This window comes from Neolamprologus multifasciatus, chromosome 3, assembly GCF_963576455.1.
Source record: "Neolamprologus multifasciatus chromosome 3, fNeoMul1.2, whole genome shotgun sequence".
NCBI lineage: Eukaryota > Metazoa > Chordata > Actinopteri > Cichliformes > Cichlidae > Neolamprologus > Neolamprologus multifasciatus.
The window spans coordinates 45,906,892-45,925,061 of record NC_140441.1 but is presented as its reverse complement, the minus strand read 5'-3'; the positions used below and the strand labels follow the sequence as shown (position 1 = coordinate 45,925,061).

General features: G+C 42.4%; 1 protein-coding gene across 2 annotated transcripts in view; it reads right to left on the bottom strand.

Moving 5' to 3' along the window:
• The window catches only part of eml3 (EMAP like 3), a 45,983-nt gene that overhangs the window by 14,048 nt on the left and 13,765 nt on the right, over positions 1-18,170 (bottom strand). The window contains exons 2-14 of one of the 2 annotated variants that reach the window (XM_085145726.1): positions 17,990-18,166; positions 17,747-17,861; positions 17,068-17,577; positions 15,272-15,382; positions 15,055-15,083; positions 11,504-11,539; positions 11,062-11,182; positions 10,656-10,805; positions 6,936-7,005; positions 6,648-6,758; positions 6,190-6,285; positions 2,866-3,000; positions 2,477-2,615 (exon numbers count right to left, since the gene is read on the bottom strand). In XM_085145726.1, coding sequence (XP_085001852.1) covers positions 2,477-2,615; positions 2,866-3,000; positions 6,190-6,285; positions 6,648-6,758; positions 6,936-7,005; positions 10,656-10,805; positions 11,062-11,182; positions 11,504-11,539; positions 15,055-15,083; positions 15,272-15,382; positions 17,068-17,577; positions 17,747-17,861; positions 17,990-18,166 — 1,800 coding nt within the window. The remainder of the gene's footprint in view (positions 1-2,476; positions 2,616-2,865; positions 3,001-6,189; positions 6,286-6,647; positions 6,759-6,935; positions 7,006-10,655; positions 10,806-11,061; positions 11,183-11,503; positions 11,540-15,054; positions 15,084-15,271; positions 15,383-17,067; positions 17,578-17,746; positions 17,862-17,989; positions 18,167-18,170) is intronic. The other variant, XM_085145734.1, reaches the window with a different exon arrangement.

The window sequence follows — 18,170 nt, the reverse complement described above, 5'->3', positions numbered from 1 at the left end:
CTATTTAACTGATTTCTTGGTTGTGAACAGCTGGAATCAGGCCGAGCTGTGGCTAGAGAAACTGAACTTTCCTTTCCAAACATTATACTCCTAAGTTATAAAAGGAGGGGAGGGGTGCAATCACTGTTCACACAGGGTCATGTAGGTTTGTTTTTTTCTACTTGATAAAATCAGCTTCATTTATAAACTGCATTTTGTGTTGACTTGTGTTATCTTTGCCTAATATTTACATTTGTTTGATTATCTGAAACATTTAAGTGACACAATCATACAAAAATATAGGAAATCAGGAAGGAGGCACTTTTCACACCACTATACTTTATAATTTAAATTTCTGAGTTCTTAAAGCTTCTGATTAGCTAACACATCATTTCAGTCACACGATTCCAGATGTAAGCCAACATTTCAACTTGTCACCCCTTACCCGACAAAACTAGGAACAATTTCCAAACACCACATTTACATGTTCAAACAAAACGCCCACCATCGCCTAATCTTTAAACCCTTTTTATTTCAGAGATTTAGTATTCAGCATGAAGTGTTCCAGTCTGGTTTCAAAGCATTTCACAGAACAGAATCTTTAAGGAGTTTTAAATAATATTTTATTATCTACTGACTCTGGGGATTCTATTATTTTAATGCTTTTTGATCTTACAGCAGCATTTGACACAGTTGACCAAAGTATTCTTATTTGTCACCCCAAGCACTGTGTGGGGATGAGAGGCGCGGTGCTTCAGATCACACGTGTCCGAGGATATTTTCAGGTTTCAGGCCCCTCTTCTGTGGAACCAGCTTCCAGTTTGGATTCAGGAGACAGACACTATCTCTACTTTTAAGATTAGGCTTCAAACTTTCCTTTTTGCTAAAGCATATAGTTAGGGCTGGACCAGGTGACCCTGAATCCTCCCTTAGTTATTCTGCAATAGACGTAGGCTGCCGGGGATTCCCATGATGCATTGAGTTTTTCCTTTCCAGTCACCTTTTTAAAAATCCTTTAATCACTTTCACAATAATCATGATTTTAAAAACTGTGATTAAAATAATTGCTGACGTTAATCAATTAATGATTTAACGAGATAATAACATGTTAAGTTGCCCTGATAATTAGACTTTGGTGACAAACTGATGTGATCTCCATGTTTCCTTTGTTGGACTGTGGGCGAGTGTCAGAACTGAATGTACTGAGTAACATGTAGAGTTTAAATATGTGGCAGTTCCAGTTTTAGAGCTCTAAAGTGCAGCTATCATGTTAGGAATATGTTAGGAATAGACAGTAACACTGAGCACACTGAGGTCAAATCTTTATTTTACCACTCGCTGCATTCTTGATGTTCATGAATTCAGCAGGTTCATGATTGTCTGCAGCATTAATCTCATATTTCCATTAAAAGTGTTGAATTTGACTGTTTGATGTTCTTTATGATCTCTGGCACCAGTTTATCTGTAGGCCGAGCTCAGTCCATCCATTTAGTGAAATGATGTTTAAAGGTCTCCTTGTTCTGTGAGCGTGCACAGATCCTGAAGCAGAAAGCCTGGGTTAACAGAGAAATGATCATCACTGTGATGATGCTCATCATCTCTGACTGGGATTTGAGGTTTTGTCAAAGCAGCAAAGAAAGCCTGGCTATGTTGGACTGGGTGTGGCAGCAGCTCCCAGTTTGAGTTCAGGAGACAGACACTATCTCGACTTTCAAGAATAGGCTTCAAACTTTCCTTTTTGCTAAAGCATATAGTTAGGGCTGGACCAGGTGACCCTGAATCCTCCCTTAGTTATGCTGCAGTAGGTGTAGGCTGCTGGGGGATTCCCATGATGCACTGGGTGTTTCTTCTTCACTCACCTTTTTAAAAATCCTTTAATTATCCAGGTAAAAATCTCATTTCCAATAGAGTCCTGCCATTTTTCACTCACTACAATCATTAGTTATTATTAATCTCATATTTGTTTAATATGTGCATTGTAAACATATCCTGGTAAATTGGACTCTCAGTGATACTGGAGGCCAGAATCTGGTCAGAGACCATATTTCTAGGACTCTCTGCCACAGCGTGTCTTTGTCTCGTCTTGCTCCCGTCACTCCAACCGGTCGCAGCAGATGGCCCCGCCCTCCCTGAGCCTGGTTCTGCTGGAGGTTTCTTAAATATGTTTAAATACCACCTATATAGCTATCTGTTATTTAGACATGTTTGTTTGATGTGCAGCACTTTGGTGAACTTTGTAGTTTTAAATGTGCAGTATAAATAAACTCTGAGCTTCACCTGTGACTGATTTATCCCTGACAATACAGCTCCTGGAGTCACTCAGGTGTGTAAAACCGCCCACTGGATCATCGTTTCCTCATCTTTCTGTCAAGTTTCTATTTATTTTATTTGAAGTCTCGTTCGTTGCCAGCACATGTGACAGCGACGTGTCTCCACAGAGATGATATTTATACTGACATTTTATTCTCTAGACTTTGAACTGACACACAACACCAACCTTTGGCTCCTTTCCCGAGAGTTTTGATATCCGCAGCAGATTTTCCCCAAGTCATGATGTTCCCTTCAGAGTCTCCGGTGAGAACATCTCCAGTCAGGCTGAACACAAAGCACTGGATGAACTTGGGCTTCTTGTATTTCTGAAAACAATAAACAATTATTTGATCTTTTATATTAACTGTGCTAATAACTGATCGTCTACATGTTTCCATCCATTTTTTTGACATGTTGAATTTTCAGTTCTGTTTGCTGAGCTTCTTCCTCTTTTGGCCTCTACAGAAAGATGCTGCCAACTCCATTTTCCACTGCTTCCTTGCACTAGCACACGTTAACTGAGTTTAAAAAGACAGAAATGTCAGTCAGGATGAACACGACTGAAGTTAATCTTACTCCAAAGATGCCTTGCTTTTTCGTGAGCTGTCCTCCACTCAGCGTCCAAAAGTAGACGTGGGATTTTCCACAGGTGATGATGTTGGTGCTGTCCCGAGGGTTAAACTCGACAGCAAACACAGCCTCGTTGGTACTCTGAACACACAACAGCATCAGAAGGGTTAGTGCTGTTACATCAGTCGCACTTGAATCAGATACATAAACAACAACTTTGGGCTGTGAAAGAAAAGAAAAATTTCTTTTGTTTGAATCTTTTTTTTTTCTTAATCGTGAAAGTGAGCAGGTGACCAGCGCAACACACTTGAAGTCCCATTAACAAATGCTCATAAGTTGCTGCATGCAGACCAAGGTTATTAACGAAATAACAAAAACTAGAAGTGAAAAAACATTTTCGTTAACGGAAATAAAAATAAAAACAAAAAAAGGAAAACTAACTAAAACTGGAATGAGTGTTCACAAAACGAACTAAAATTAACTGAATTTATAGCAAAAATGTGTTTAGTTTTCACTGATGTGTGCGTGTCATACAGTAGTCAAGGGTGAAAATGAAGTTTAGTTTACAGATTTTTTTCTTGCTGTGTCTCATTATGCCAGCAGGTGGCAGTACGTTAGTCGAGTCGTCTGTGTTGCTGCTCCATCCACGCGCAGAATCATGTCAGGAAAAGTCAGGAGAAAGCGCCAGAGTCCAATTTGGGATTACTTTGAATATGACTGTGTTTTGGATAAAGCAAGTGTCTTGTAGTGGAAACAGACAAATTATGAGGGACATTTCTAAAGGGAAAAAAATCCCACAAACCTTAAAGTGCACTTGAAAAGCTAACACAAGAAGGCTAACCTAGCTTAGCTTGAGAAGGTAAGGGAGCACACTCAACCCTCATCCCCAGAAAACAGAAGCTAACCCCAGGCAAGGCAGCGTGACGCATCCCGAGACAACAGGACTGGGATATCTACACAACTGTGTGAGTCAATTACCTTCAAAAAGTTTATCAGTTCACTTGAACCAAAATTACGAACACCCGGTGCTGCAAGAGTTAATAGTCTCATTGGGGCCAAGATATACATTTTATAGTTGCCTGGTATCAATGGTTGTTCATCTGCCTTTATTTATTTAAAGAACCCATAGGTGGGAATGTGAGTTGTCTGTCTCTGCGTGTTAGCCCTGCGACAGACAGGCGACCTGTCCAGGGTGCAGTATGGTAGCTGGAATAGCAACATACCCAAGGATGAGCAGAATGACTGATATGATGAAACTGGGATTTTGTTACACTTAATTATTGCAAACACAACTAAAACTATAACTGAAACTAATCAAAACTAAACTGAAACTAAGGATTTTCAAAAAAAAAAAAAAAAACTAAACTAGCAAACAATTGGTAAAAACGAATTCAAACTGATATAAAATTGAAAATATGAAGTCAAAACCAAATAAAAATAAAAACTAATGAAAATTGCAAAACTATTAAAACCCTGATGCAGACTCTAGCTGCTGGAGCCCTGCTGTCAGACTGATGGACGTGGAACAACAAGCTGACAATCCACTACTTTCCCAAGATGATGGGAAAGAAAGATAGAAAGCTGGGATCCAGCTCAGAGCTATACTGTAGCACACTATAGAAAACACTGGTAATGTCGCCAGTAAAATGTTGCACGTTGTTGTGAAATTGTCACACGGTTGTACGGTACTGCCTTCACTTGTGTTTCATGCATAAAGCAAACTACCACATTAAGTATTTTAAAGAATCTTAAACAGAGTTTTGCATTTTGGGCCACATAAACTGACATTCTGACCACTTGTGAATCCTATGTTGACACAGTGTTTTCAGCCCATGCATGCAGCCCGCTACGTGCCACCTGGAAGCTCTTAAACAAGCCCATTCAATTCTTCTCCCGAGGTGTAAACAAGTTCAAACACCATCCTATGCAGTATTTGCACTGAGCCCACGTTTCTACAGACGGACAAACGCACTGTATGAAATATTTACACTGCTGCCATGACAGACGTGCTGAAACTGGTCCCAGGGAAGTTGAGGCATTTTGGGATTAAAGCCCATAACAGCAGAGGGGAGACATGGCTGCCAACGCCCCGCCCCCCACAATCTCCAGAGAAAGCCCGTTTTAGAAAAAGGACCTACAGTACCCGAGTACCCGTCACTGCGTTACAGGATGAAGCACATATTTATAAATATTACACAAAGATAACTGGATTAAATCCAAAATGAATTTTCTAAATGATAAATTCATTTAATAAGAGAACAAAATCTGTCTACACCTACATAAATAATTGCCCCCTTCACTTAATAACTACAATCAAGTGTTTGCAGCAACTGCCAGTGAGTCTTTTCATTACTCCTCTTCTCCAAACTGTTTGACTTCAGCCACACTTGAGGGCTGGTGAGCTATGTGTCACGATCCTGGGTCTTATGACCCAGTGTTTTGAGTTTAGTTTATTCGGATGTTTATATGATTAAGCTCATGAGTTTTTCTAGTTCTCTATTATTAGATTCCCCTTGTGTCTTCCAACTCATGTAAGTCTCCCCTGCTCTTCATGTGTTTCATGTCTGCGTCTCATTATGTTTCCTATTTTATTTTGAAGAGATCTTGTGTTTTTATATTATGGATTATATTTTGAGTCCTTTGTTGTACTGTTTCTTGTTTCCCTAGATTTCAGTTATGGTTATCATAGGTTTAGTTTGGCTTTGTAATATGGCTCCCCTGTGTTCAATGTTGTGTCTACTGTGACCTTTTTGTACCATGTTTCTGGTCCCTATGTTCTGTCTTCTCAGTTGCTGTTAAGTTTGCATGTTTAGAGTTCAGTCAGTGTGTTTCCTGTTTTACTTTGAAGGTCCACGTCTCATGTGAGTGTTTCTAGTTTTGCTTCCCTTGTCTCGTCCAGCCTGATTACTCCCAGCTGTGCTCTCCTTCTGTCTCATTCCCTCGTTATCCCTCTGTGTATTTAAGCCCTGTGTTTCTCTTTGTCAGTGTCGTAGTCCCCCTCATGTTTCCTTGCGTGTCAGTTTATCCATGTCCCAGTTTAGTTTTCCATGCCATTCTGCAATAAAGCAGCTTTTTGAGTTTAATTTCGTTGTCGTGAGTTTTGCGTTTGGGTCCTTCTCCTGCCTGTACACAGCCGAAACATGACACTATGATAACATAGGCTGAAGGCTCAATTTGTCTTTAATGTATGACACTCAAACTAAATAACCTGCTGTTATTCTAACATCTGAGTGCCGTCAAAGATTAACATCAGTATGTATACTGAATAGATTCAGTGGTTAAAGCAATAACAAACTCATTAAGACCTGACGTCGACCGTCTTCCCTTTACCTTGATCTCTGCATGCTTGGTGCCCTTCGTGCAATCCCACAGTGACAGCATGTGGTCATTAGAGTCATCAATGACACACAGAAATGATCCAGCGTCCTAAAACACACCACAAGAAAAAAGAAAGCAGAATTAGATCATGTCTTTACGTCAGTTCAATTCAGTTTTATTTACACACAGCAACAAATGACAACAACAGTCACCTCAATGTGCTTTATACTGTAAAGTAGACCCTACAAAAATGCATACAGAGAAAAACCCGACAATCATATGACCCCCTATGAGCACTTTGGCGACAGTGGGAAGGAAAAACTCCCTTTTAACAGGAAGAAACCTCCGACAGGCTCAGGGAGGGGCGGGGCCAAAATCATGCTGAATCTAAGGCAAATAAATCTACTTGCTCTTGTTAACGTGAATTGAAACACATGAAGTTCCAGGATGTTACACTGCAATCAACTCACAGCAAATGAAAACGCCACTGATCCCACTCCCCTCTGGAAGGTCCCCGGTCCGATCTGCTGCAGGGTGACCAGCGTGGTGGAGTCCCAAATATAAACACACAGCTGCAGAGGCTGCCGCAGATACAGAAACATCACTTACTCGTTTGTTGCTGCACAATTAACCAAGCTGTACTGAATGTTTCCACACATCTCAATTCCTGATATCACTTAAAAGTTCGATCGTCTTTTAACTTGTGATGCTCAAACTATGGACGCAAACTGTGTTATTTTAAGTGCAGCAATAGTCACCTTGCCATCTTTATCCACCCCTGCTGTCTGGCCAGATGCCACTCGCACTTTGTCAGGATGGAGTGTGAGACTGCAGAGAAAGACATTTTCTGTGTAAAGCTTTTGTAAGTTTGCTGTGCAGAAACATGAGGGTGGTGGGTTGCATCCATCATGGCAAAATGACAAACATGTGCTTACTTATTTAAACAGTGGCGTCTGTGTTTGGTAACAGAGGTTTATTTGGCTGCAGCACGATGACAATGACTCAAAGGGTAAATGATGTCTTTTTGGCACAAATAGCATCCAGTGAACAACTTTAGCCTTTCTATACTCTGTTGTGCTGTTTTTGAAAAGAAGACTAAAAGATGAGCTCTCCTGATATTTAGACTGTAGTATTGATATTTTAACCTTGTCAAGAAACAGACATTTGCAGCTGTGTACAGTTTTAATGGTAAATAGCTGATACAATCTTCAAATATGATGCATGGATGCACAATTTGAACATGATACTTGCAGACCCTTCAGCTACTGTTTCTGCCAGCTGGTCTCTACTTCACATGCTACCATACTTGTTTCCCATTTTAACTTGGCTCTTAAAAGAAATCTCAAAATCACATATTTTGGTGCAGAGTGTTGCGGCTGGAAAGGTCAGCTACCACACAGTAACACGCCAGCATGCTTATCCCCTCCAAAATCTGCAGTGCAGATTGACCCAAGTGATAATCCAAGGAATGGAGTTTAGTTCAGAAGCAGGTTAAAGCAGACAGTAGCACAAGCTTCCCTCTTGTTCCCGATACAGAAAAGTATTTTTCTGTTACCAGGTCCCACAGACCTCTGTCCACAAATATCTGCAATCAGTCTAGTCTCACACTAATCAAAACAGTCACCTCTAGGTGTTTTATATTGCAAAGTAGAAACCCAATAATGAAGGAGAGAAAACCCCAACAATCAAACGGCCCATACGAGTAAGCATTCGGCGACAGTGAGAAGAAAAAACTCCCTTTTAACAGGAAGAAACTTCCAGCAAAACCAGGCTTCCTCTGGTTGGGGGGGAGGGGTTGGAGTGGTGTGTAAACACACGGTGGGTGATAAACAAACACTGTGCATCGTGGGAAGCCCCCAGCAGCCCTTTGCCCTAACTACAGTGGGGCAAAAAAGTATTTAGTCAGCCACCGATTGTGCAAGTTCCCCCACTTAAAATGATGACAGAGGTCAGTAATTTGTACCAGAGGTACACTTCAACTGTGAGAGACAGAATGTGAAAAAAAAATCCATGAATTCACATGGTAGGATTTGTAAAGAATTTATTCGTAAATCAGGGTGGAAAATAAGTATTTGGTCAATAACAAAAATACAACTCAATACTTTGTAACATAACCTTTGTTGGCAATAACAGAGGTCAAACGTTTACTATAGGTCTTTACCAGGTTTGCACACACAGTAGCTGGTATTTTGGCCCATTCCTCCATGCAGATCTTCTCAAGAGCAGTGATGTTTTGGGGCTGTCGCCGAGCAACACGGACTTTCAACTCCCGCCACAGATTTTCTATGGGGTTGAGGTCTGGAGACTGGCTAGGCCACTCCAGGACTTTCAAATGCTTCTTACGGAGCCACTCCTTTGTTGCCCGGGCGGTGTGTTTTGGATCATTGTCATGTTGGAAGACCCAGCCTCGTTTCATCTTCAAAGTTCTCACTGATGGAAGGAGGTTTTGGCTCAAAATCTCACGATACTTGGCCCCATTCATTCTGTCCTTAACACGGATCAGTCGTCCTGTCCCCTTGGCAGAAAAACAGCCCCATAGCATGATGTTTCCACCCCCATGCTTCACAGTAGGTATGGTGTTCTTGGGATGCAACTCAGTATTCTTCTTCCTCCAAACACGACGAGTTGAGTTTATACCAAAAAGTTCTACTTTGGTTTCATCTGACCACATGACATTCTCCCAATCCTCTGCTGTATCATCCATGTGCTCTCTGGCAAACTTCAGACGGGCCTGGACATGCACTGGCTTCAGCAGCGGAACACGTCTGGCACTGCGGGATTTGATTCCCTGCCGTTGTAGTGTGTTACTGATGGTGACCTTTGTTACTTTGGTCCCAGCTCTCTGCAGGTCATTCACCAGGTCCCCCCGTGTGGTTCTGGGATCTTTGCTCACCGTTCTCATGATCATTTTGACCCCACGGGATGAGATCTTGCGTGGAGCCCCAGATCGAGGGAGATTATCAGTGGTCTTGTATGTCTTCCATTTTCTGATGATTGCTCCCACAGTTGATTTTTTCACACCAAGCTGCTTGCCTATTGTAGATTCACTCTTCCCAGTCTGGTGCAGGTCTACAATTCTTTTCCTGGTGTCCTTCGAAAGCTCTTTGGTCTTGGCCATGGCGGAGTTTGGAGTCTGACTGGTTGAGGCTGTGGACAGGTGTCTTTTATACAGATGATGAGGTCAAACAGGTGCCATTCATACAGGTAACGAGTGGGGGACAGAAAAGCTTCTTACAGAAGACGTTACAGGTCTGTGAGAGCCAGGGATTTTCCTTGTTTGAGGTGACCAAATACTTATTTTCCACCCTGATTTACGAATAAATTCTTTACAAATCCTACCATGTGAATTCATGGATTTTTTTTTCACATTCTGTCTCTCACAGTTGAAGTGTACCTCTGGTGCAAATTACTGACCTCTGTCATCATTTTAAGTGGGGGAACTTGCACAATCGGTGGCTGACTAAATACTTTTTTGCCCCACTGTATATACTTTCTCAAAGCAGAAAGTTTTAAGGCCACAGCCATCAGGGAATACGAACCATGCCTTGGTAGGTGACGTGTCAAAGTAACATCCACATGGATGCCAGGACTCATGGTCAAGTTCTGATGCTCAAGTGCCCATTAGCACATTCAGCAATAGACAGGGGTCAGCATTGGGACCCTTAATTGTATGCAGTTGTACACAACTAGCATTTACCTTTTCGGCAATTTGAAGTTACAGTAGTTCGTCTGTTGGATCGGACCACGCAGGCCGGCCTTCGCGCCCCACGTGCATCAGTGAGCCTGTCGCTGTTTCACTATCGTTCCTTCCTTGCACCGCTTTTGATAGATACTGACCACCGTAGACCAGGAGTACTTCATAAAAGCTGAGTTCAGTTTCACGAGTTACACCCAGGCTGATTAAAACATCTGTCTAATCTGTTTAACAGAGTGAAATAGGCTAATAGGTCTTAAAAAGCAAGTCTTCGTGCCACAATCTTTACAAACTGCTACTACAGCTGCTTATATTTCAATGGCCAAGTTGTTGTGTCCTAAATGTTTTGCAGCCATCTGCCACCAGATTGAGCATCGTTGTTGAACAATAACATAAATAGGTTAATCTATTTTTGTTAACGCTATTAATTTTAGTTCTTTTAAAGGTGAAAGAATGAGATCATGGATGCAAACAGCTGAATTTAGCTTTCTCCGGGCCTCTCCGTTACCACAGGGCAAAGAATTCAGTCATTAGAGAGAAGCTCAGAGTAGAGCTGCTGAATAAGTTTTTAATTAGTTAAATACTCATTTAAAAACTACATTTTGGACTTACTTTGACTAATTGTAAAATTTCTTTCCCATTTTAAGATATTTAAGTGTGACAAATATACAAAACACAGAAATCAGGAAGGGGGCAAATACTTTATGTAGCTAACCAGTCAGCTGAGCTGCCAAGTTTGATTTCAACATTTGGATGATTTATTCATTAACTCCGTTCCACTAACCAGCGGACGCAGTCTGTGTGTTTACGATAGTGCCGTTGTGTGCGGTTGTTGATGTGATAAAGCACAATCACACAGGCAATGAAGTACACCGCCTCGCCCGTCGGAAGGAAATACAGATTAGCTCGACCGTCCCGTCCACGGTAACCATAGCTAGCAGAACAGCGTTAAGGTAACAACGAGATACAAGAAAGAAACAAATCACACACAAAACTGTGTTGCTGAACCTTGCTTTAGTTCGAGCAGACCAGCTATAACCATGGCACCCACACCATCACAGCTAAAAACTGCTCATTCTTCTTTTAGAAATACTAGACCAATATAGACCATACGAGGCATCAGTCCTGGTAAAACCAGCAACGTCTGAATGTAACAACCCTCGCAAATACGTGGCATTATGGAAGGATACACCCAGTCCAGCTCCAGTCTCTCAGAGGGAGGCTCCATCTTCAGCTCGTCGTAGTTCTGGATGTTGGAGGGGATGTACATGGTAATGGGTCGGCCTCGGATAAACATTTTGATTGACTGTCCTGAAAAACAAACAATGGGTTTGTCTCACAGATTCATCACCAAACTGTTCTTAATCACAGAAAATCCATGTGGGACCCGTAGTGGGCCGGCCCATAAAAAAGTCGTCAACGGTCTGCTTCCTCAAGTGAGCGAGAGTGAGTCACACTTCCAAACTTCTTGGGTTACTTTTTTATAATAATTTGTTTTTTAAAAATCTAGCTCTCAGTTGCCAACTGGCAGCAGCAGAACAAGAATGGGAGTGAGACACTCCTGGAAAAGCAGACTGTCCACCTCCCCATGAAAGACGATGAAGACATAAAGCAGCGTAAGAGCAGGTTTACCTTGGCTGTAGGTTCCTCTTCTGGAGCCAGGGGATCCTGTGTGTAGATGAAAAAAAATAAAGGTTAGCCAGACGAACAGCATTAAATCACAGCTGACCTATAGCTTTATAGCCTACTATAACTTTAGACATTTCAGAGGGTTAAATCTTCCATTAACATCAGTTACACCCACAAACTTTAGAATCCACGCCGAATCATGTTTTCTTGGCGCCTGCCGGTTTCTATGGGACTCAAAGTAAAGTAAAACATCAAGGATGAGCTTAACCACACGTGAATGTTGAGACCGACTCTAACTTTCTGTCTGACTGACCAGAAAACGCTAGAACAGTTTGGAGTGCCAGCAGCTATACAACAGTTCCTGTGTAAGTGACGGTGGAGCCACAGTTTTGTTTGGTGATATCACACTGTAGCAAGGTTTTTATTGAAAATATCTACAGCTTTCATCTTCTCTAAAATAAATCCAGTTTCCTTGGCTGTGTGGGGCTTGGTTGCGGTCATTGTCTTACTGAAATGACCACCCTTGTTTCATCTTCATCATCCTGGTAGATGGCAGCAGATTGGTTTTCTTTTTTAAATCAAGAATGTCTCTACTTTTTTCCATTGATCCTTCCTTCAGTTATATGAAGCGTGCCAGTGTTGCATGCTGAGAAACAGACCCACACCATAATGTTCCCACCTCCAAACTTTACTGTTGGTATGGTGATTCTGGAGTCATCTCACTACTAAAACTACTATGTCCAGTTCCACATAATCTTAGCTCAGTCATTCCCAAACACCCCAGGGGCCGGATCCCATTTTGACCTCAGGAATTCCAGGCCATACTCGGCATAAAATACATTCCCGTATTCTTGTATAATACTATGGCGTTCCATGTATGCCCTGGTAGCATCTTACACCCTACTGTTAGGTGCTGGATTGTCTCATCTTTACACAGCCTGCACCTGGGGTCTTACCTGCTGTGATAGACCCCAGCCTCTATGGAGCTTGTGCTCGGAGCTTGTTCCTGTGCTGCCATGATTAGTGCCTCTGTGCTGTCTTTCAGTCCAGCTTTGTCTCCAATGTAATTTCTGATTTTCTTTCTCAGATTTCTGCTGCCAGTTGTATTCACCAAACACCATCCGTTGTGTTCCCGATGTATGGATCTTTCCATCAGTTTCATCCAGGATAATGGTTTTCACATTCAGTAGTCCTCAACCTCCAACCTTGTGCTTAGTGTACAGTCTCATGATGCTGGACTGAAACTCTACATGCACAGTAAGGATTTTCCTCATCTTTATTATCCAATCAGAGTATCCGATGACAGGCAGGGCGTAGGCATTTATTGCCTAAATCTTGTTCTTCCAATTCAGTTGAGGACTTGGGTTACTCTGTATGTATTTGGTAGATGCGGCTTTCCTAGCGGCCTCTTCATGGTTCCCATTTGCCCGTGGGATTCACAGGAACTTGAGGCTGTCCTTGATGTTTACACCGTTTCCTTCTGGTAGTGTAATCGCCTCAGTTCTGACTACCTTCCCTCTCTTTCTTACCATCCAACTACACTTCTCCAGTTTGCATGAGATTCCACTGCTGTAGAATAAAGTGGTGTGGATCAGTGAGCCGATGTCTTGCTCACTCATGGCATTCATGTAGAGGAAGTGGATAATGTCATAATCGGTATCTGAAACCAGTCTTGTTAATGACCTCACTGAGGCGGTTCAGACCTGTGCAGAACAACAGTGGGACAGAGCATCTCCTCGACGATTCCTTCACTTGATGGGGACTCATGCTATTGGCTTAAAGTTGGCCTCTAGTATTTTTTGCCATATTCCCATCAAATTTCAGATGAAAGCACGTGTTGATCTTGTGGAGTTCTAGTTATTCCAGGATCCATGTGTAACGTATAGTATCCACAACTAGCCGACTAGCCGTCGCTGTTGTCAGTAGTGAGTAACATAAGTTCTACTTGTTTAACCTAATTGTTAAAATTTTAATTGTTGCCGAATGCCGGTAAATTATCGTGTCATAGATGTTATGCACCCATCTGCCACCAGATGGAGCATTGTTGGTGAGAAATGGCATGAATTTGTTAATGTAAATGTTTTCGTTAAAAATGGGTCGATGTGCGCGATAGAAAAAACAAAAATAAAAAACACCAATGAGGCAGAGGCTCCGAGGAAGCGATGACACACTATTTGGAGACAGTTTTTTTTTTTTTTATTTCATCTCACTGATTGGATTACTTTATCTTGATTTCTTAACATAAAACTCATTGTTTTATGTTTTATGTTGGACGGCACAAAAGTGACCCGCTTTGAATTTTAGTTTAGGTCCCCTTGTTTACTCCTGAGTTATTGGTTCTAGTTAGCTAACGTAACCTTGACTACAACCAACCAACCAAACAAGCCGATGACATCATATCCTGTACTGGCACAAGAAGACACTTGGCATGTATTGAAAACTTTACATCTACGTCAGTTTTTGAGAGCAGCTCCATGGTGTAAATGAGCCTTTATACATGAAGTATTTCATGTCAACTTTAAAGCAAACTGGCCTGTATCAACTGTCACAGTCTGACAAACACAGTCCACATTAAATACCAACACTGGTTGCTTTGATACTTATATCTGTGGTGTAATATAAAAGCCATAAAGGGTAATAGAACTATAAAATAATAAACCCAAAAACAAACAAACTCTGACGGATCTAGTGCTGTGGAAACGATCCTACGAGTTTGAGATAGCCCTACTCGAGACAGAACAAAGCACAACGTTTTTCGTATCATCTAAAGCAGGAGTGTCCAACTCCAGGCCTCAAGGGCCGCTGTCCTGCAGGTTTTAGATGTGTCCTTGATCCAACACAGCTGATTTAAACGGTAAATGACCTCCTCAACATGTCTTGAAGTTCTCCAGAGGCCTGGTAATGAGCCAATCATGTGATTTAGATGTGTTGACTCAGGGTGAAGTCTAAAACCTGCAGGACACCGGCCCTCAAGGCCTGGAGTTGGATGCCCCTGATCTAGAGTCTCAAATTTATGAAATGCATTCTTGCATTTGACTACGTCAAGAACTGTCAGAGTTTTATATTAACAAGTATGTGATGTGGTCCAAGTAAATTACACAGGTTTAAAAGTGGTCCATCCTTCAAAAAAGGGGCTATAATAGATATAAACTAGTGGCTGAGCCTGATTGGTGAAGGGAATGAAGCCTTAACCACCAGAACCAGACTGAAGGCCAATGCTCATAAAAGCTATGCAAACCACAAGCGTGGTTGGTTGGGAAATCCACTCATTTTTACACAAATGACTACATGTGTGAACCAACGGGGTTTGCTGTGTCACAAGTACAGAAGTACAGCACAGGCCTGCCAACACTGCAGCCAGGCCAGACCATCATGTTGGAAAAGTACCTAACTTAAACACAACAACATGTAACGATGATCGTAGAAGCTGTTTTTGAACTCAGCAAAGTGCGTTTCAGTGAAACGGTGGTGGGCTGATTCCTGATTGAACCCTGGGGCCTGTTTGGAGTTTGCCTCAAGGCCTCTGTTGATGAAGATGCTGTCAATGACCTCACCTGCACTGGCGATAAGCTCTTTAGCTCGGCTGCGGAGAGAAAAATCAAGACATTAGAAGCAATTTCACAGACTGTTGCTTCACAATCACATTATGTGTATTTATGAGTGTTTCACAGGGTGACTTCCAACAAGTGTCCCTTTAATGCGAGGCTGCTGCAGCCGTGGGAAAAAGCGAGCGGTGTGGTGACATCTGTGAGTGATGGCAGGATGGCTCACTTCTCCAGGCTTGGGGAGCGGGTGAGGAGGTTTGCTGAAGATGCTGCCTTCTTGTCTAGACGTTTCCTCTGCCTTTCAGGGTTCCCTAGTTTCTCGCTGTTTCTACGAACCCTAAAGCGTCACAGAAACACAGAGTCAGCTTTAACAGACTCAAGACAGTTTAATGCACCTATCCCTCTGCATGCGAAGCACCCACAAATCCCCGGTGCGCCTACATTCTCCATCAAAGGATAAATAACTTTTGCCAAACCCCGCCTACTACACCTGTCACTGTGCCAATTGTGTGAAAGACCTCCTTATAGGTGTAAAAACAGTGCTACTGAAAATTTATGCTAACAAACATGTTTTTTGCCATTGATCTGCAAATTATTTGAACTCTGATTCTGGACATTCTGGAAACAATCAGTCAGAACTAGTAGAAGCACTGTAGCTTCATAAAAACAATATTTGTGTGTCGATTTTAAATTTTTTAAGCCTACAAGGAACAATTTGTTGCCTAAACAGACACTTTGATAACAGGTCGGCTTGTGTTTGCTTTGACCTCTACAACACAAATACATCATAAAATACAAACTGAAAGTATCCAGTTTAAATAGTTTTGCAAGCACAATAGTAACATTTAATATTGAGATTAAAACACATACACACTGTTAAGGCCATGCAAACAATCTCACAAGAGGAAGAAGCTGACCTGATGAAACAGTTTGGCTAATTTATTAGATTAGATGAAATCTATTTGTAGTAACGTCACCTGAGTTTGAAATCTCAGCAACATACAAAATTTCTCAAAATGTAACCAGAAGCAAAATCATTTAAAATTTAAAATTTGAAAATAGAATTATTCTTTATTCTAAAGGTTTAATGCCGTTTGGACAGCTTGCAGAGGATTGCAATGGTGAAAGTCTTAATGTGTCTAAAGCAGTGAATACTAATTTGTGCTAGTTTGATCCTGGAGGCCCACATGAGCTTTTGTCAGAGGCGGATAGCAAAAGTCAAACTGATGTTGTGGGAAACCCTTTCAAAGGAATAACAAGGAGGGAGGGCAAAACACAGAGCACATGCACAAGTAAACAAAGTAAACAAAAGCAGTAAACAAAAGCAGAGCCCTGCCCTGTGGTCCCCACCTATTAGTAAGGTAGTCCTTTATAGAAGACATGCTTTGCTGTAAGAGAATATGTTTTAATCACAAAGATATTAGGAGCGATTACAAGCTTAGAATTATAGTGAAACATTGTTGAAACAGTTTGTGCAAATCTGCAAAACCCAGTTGAAAAAAAACAGATCCTTACTGGCGCTGTGTCACATTACAGAATCATGACACGGAGTCATTTTGAGGAGCTCTGCAGCTACGCAGCAGGAGTATACACTGTGCAGCCTTGTGTGCAGCTTGGAGACATGCCTTTTGTTTACTTCTCAGTCTATTTTCCAATGGATTCAAATCTCTGGGTGCTTTGAAGCTTAATATGGATATATGAGTCAAACATCCAGTTAGACTTTAGCTTTTTGTTTCTCCAGTTCAAACACACTGAAAAGAAAGCATGTGTGGACTTTAGTGACCAAGACAGCAGAACAGGACACCTGGAGTGGTGACATATTCTAACGCAGCATGACACACCCTGCAAACCTGAGGATGTCTGGTTCATAAAGCGGGCTGCAGCACAACTGGGGTTTGCAGAGCCAGAATCTGGAAAATCAGTGTTAGTGTTGATTCGTTCTTAAAAGTCATGCAATCAATCAACGATTAAGGAAAGATGATTAGGTTGTAAAGAACGCGGCAATGAGGCAGGATCACGCACAGAGCCTTCTCTTTTTCGTGGATGGGAGACAGAGGTCCAGAGCGGGAGCTGAGGTTCTGGTCTGAAGATTTGAACGAGGCCGAGGCTGAGCCTGGCTCCTCCGGAGAGCAGCTTCCATCCTGGAGGTCCTCCCTCTGGAGGCCTCTGATGGTGGTGGGCTGAATGGGCTCTTCAACTGATGATGCCCATGTTAGTTCCTTTTCCTGCTCCCCTCTTCCTCCTCCTTCATCTTCTTCTGGCTCCTCATCCTCCTCTTCCATACCAGGGACACGGTGGAGTTTGGCCCGGTTTCCCTCAGATACAGAAGGACCTTCCACGAGTGCATCTTCCAATTGCAGGCTCTGGACTCGTCCGTGGAGAGGGACCCTGTCCTGGCCCGAGTCCTGGCCCGGCAGGGTCGACTCTGTCTGGGTCGACTTGTCCACTGTTGCTGGAACGGTTTGGATGTCCGTGGATGCCGAGCTTCCTCTTTGGCTGTTTGCATTGGTCACAGTGGTGTCTGACAGTTGGCTGGAGAGTTCAAAGGTTGAGAACAACACAAAGCAGTCATACAGGCAGTTTCACACAGACATATGAACACAACGACAGTTTGAATAGACAAGCGTGTTGTCTAATACAACACAACGGCCCCTCGTCGTTCTTCCTGAGCTTTTAAGCTCTTGGCTGGAAGGCGTAGTACCTCGTAGCAGGGTGCCGGGTCCCATCGCTGGCTGAGCTGGAGGACAACTTTCTGCTGCTGGTGGAACAATCTGAGCAGCATGCTTGGCTTAGCAGCCGTGCAGCACTCGGGTTCACTGAGTAGATCAAAGTGGATTATTAGTTTCTTCTGAGTGTGCAGCTGCACTCTGCAGGTCTAATCATTCTTATATGAACGAAGACGGATGAGCCACACTAGTTTTAGTTTTCAGTTAACATCACCCACCTGCTATGACCTGCTGCTTCAGTAACTGTAGGACCTGATCGTGGATGCGCAGCCTGCGCAGGGCATCGGCCAGAGAGGATTTTAGGAGTGTGATCTCGTCCTCCTGTGCCTGCAGACGCACCTCCATCATGGATGCCCGATCTGGAAACTCAGCACTGCTGTCAGCAGACACATCATCTAC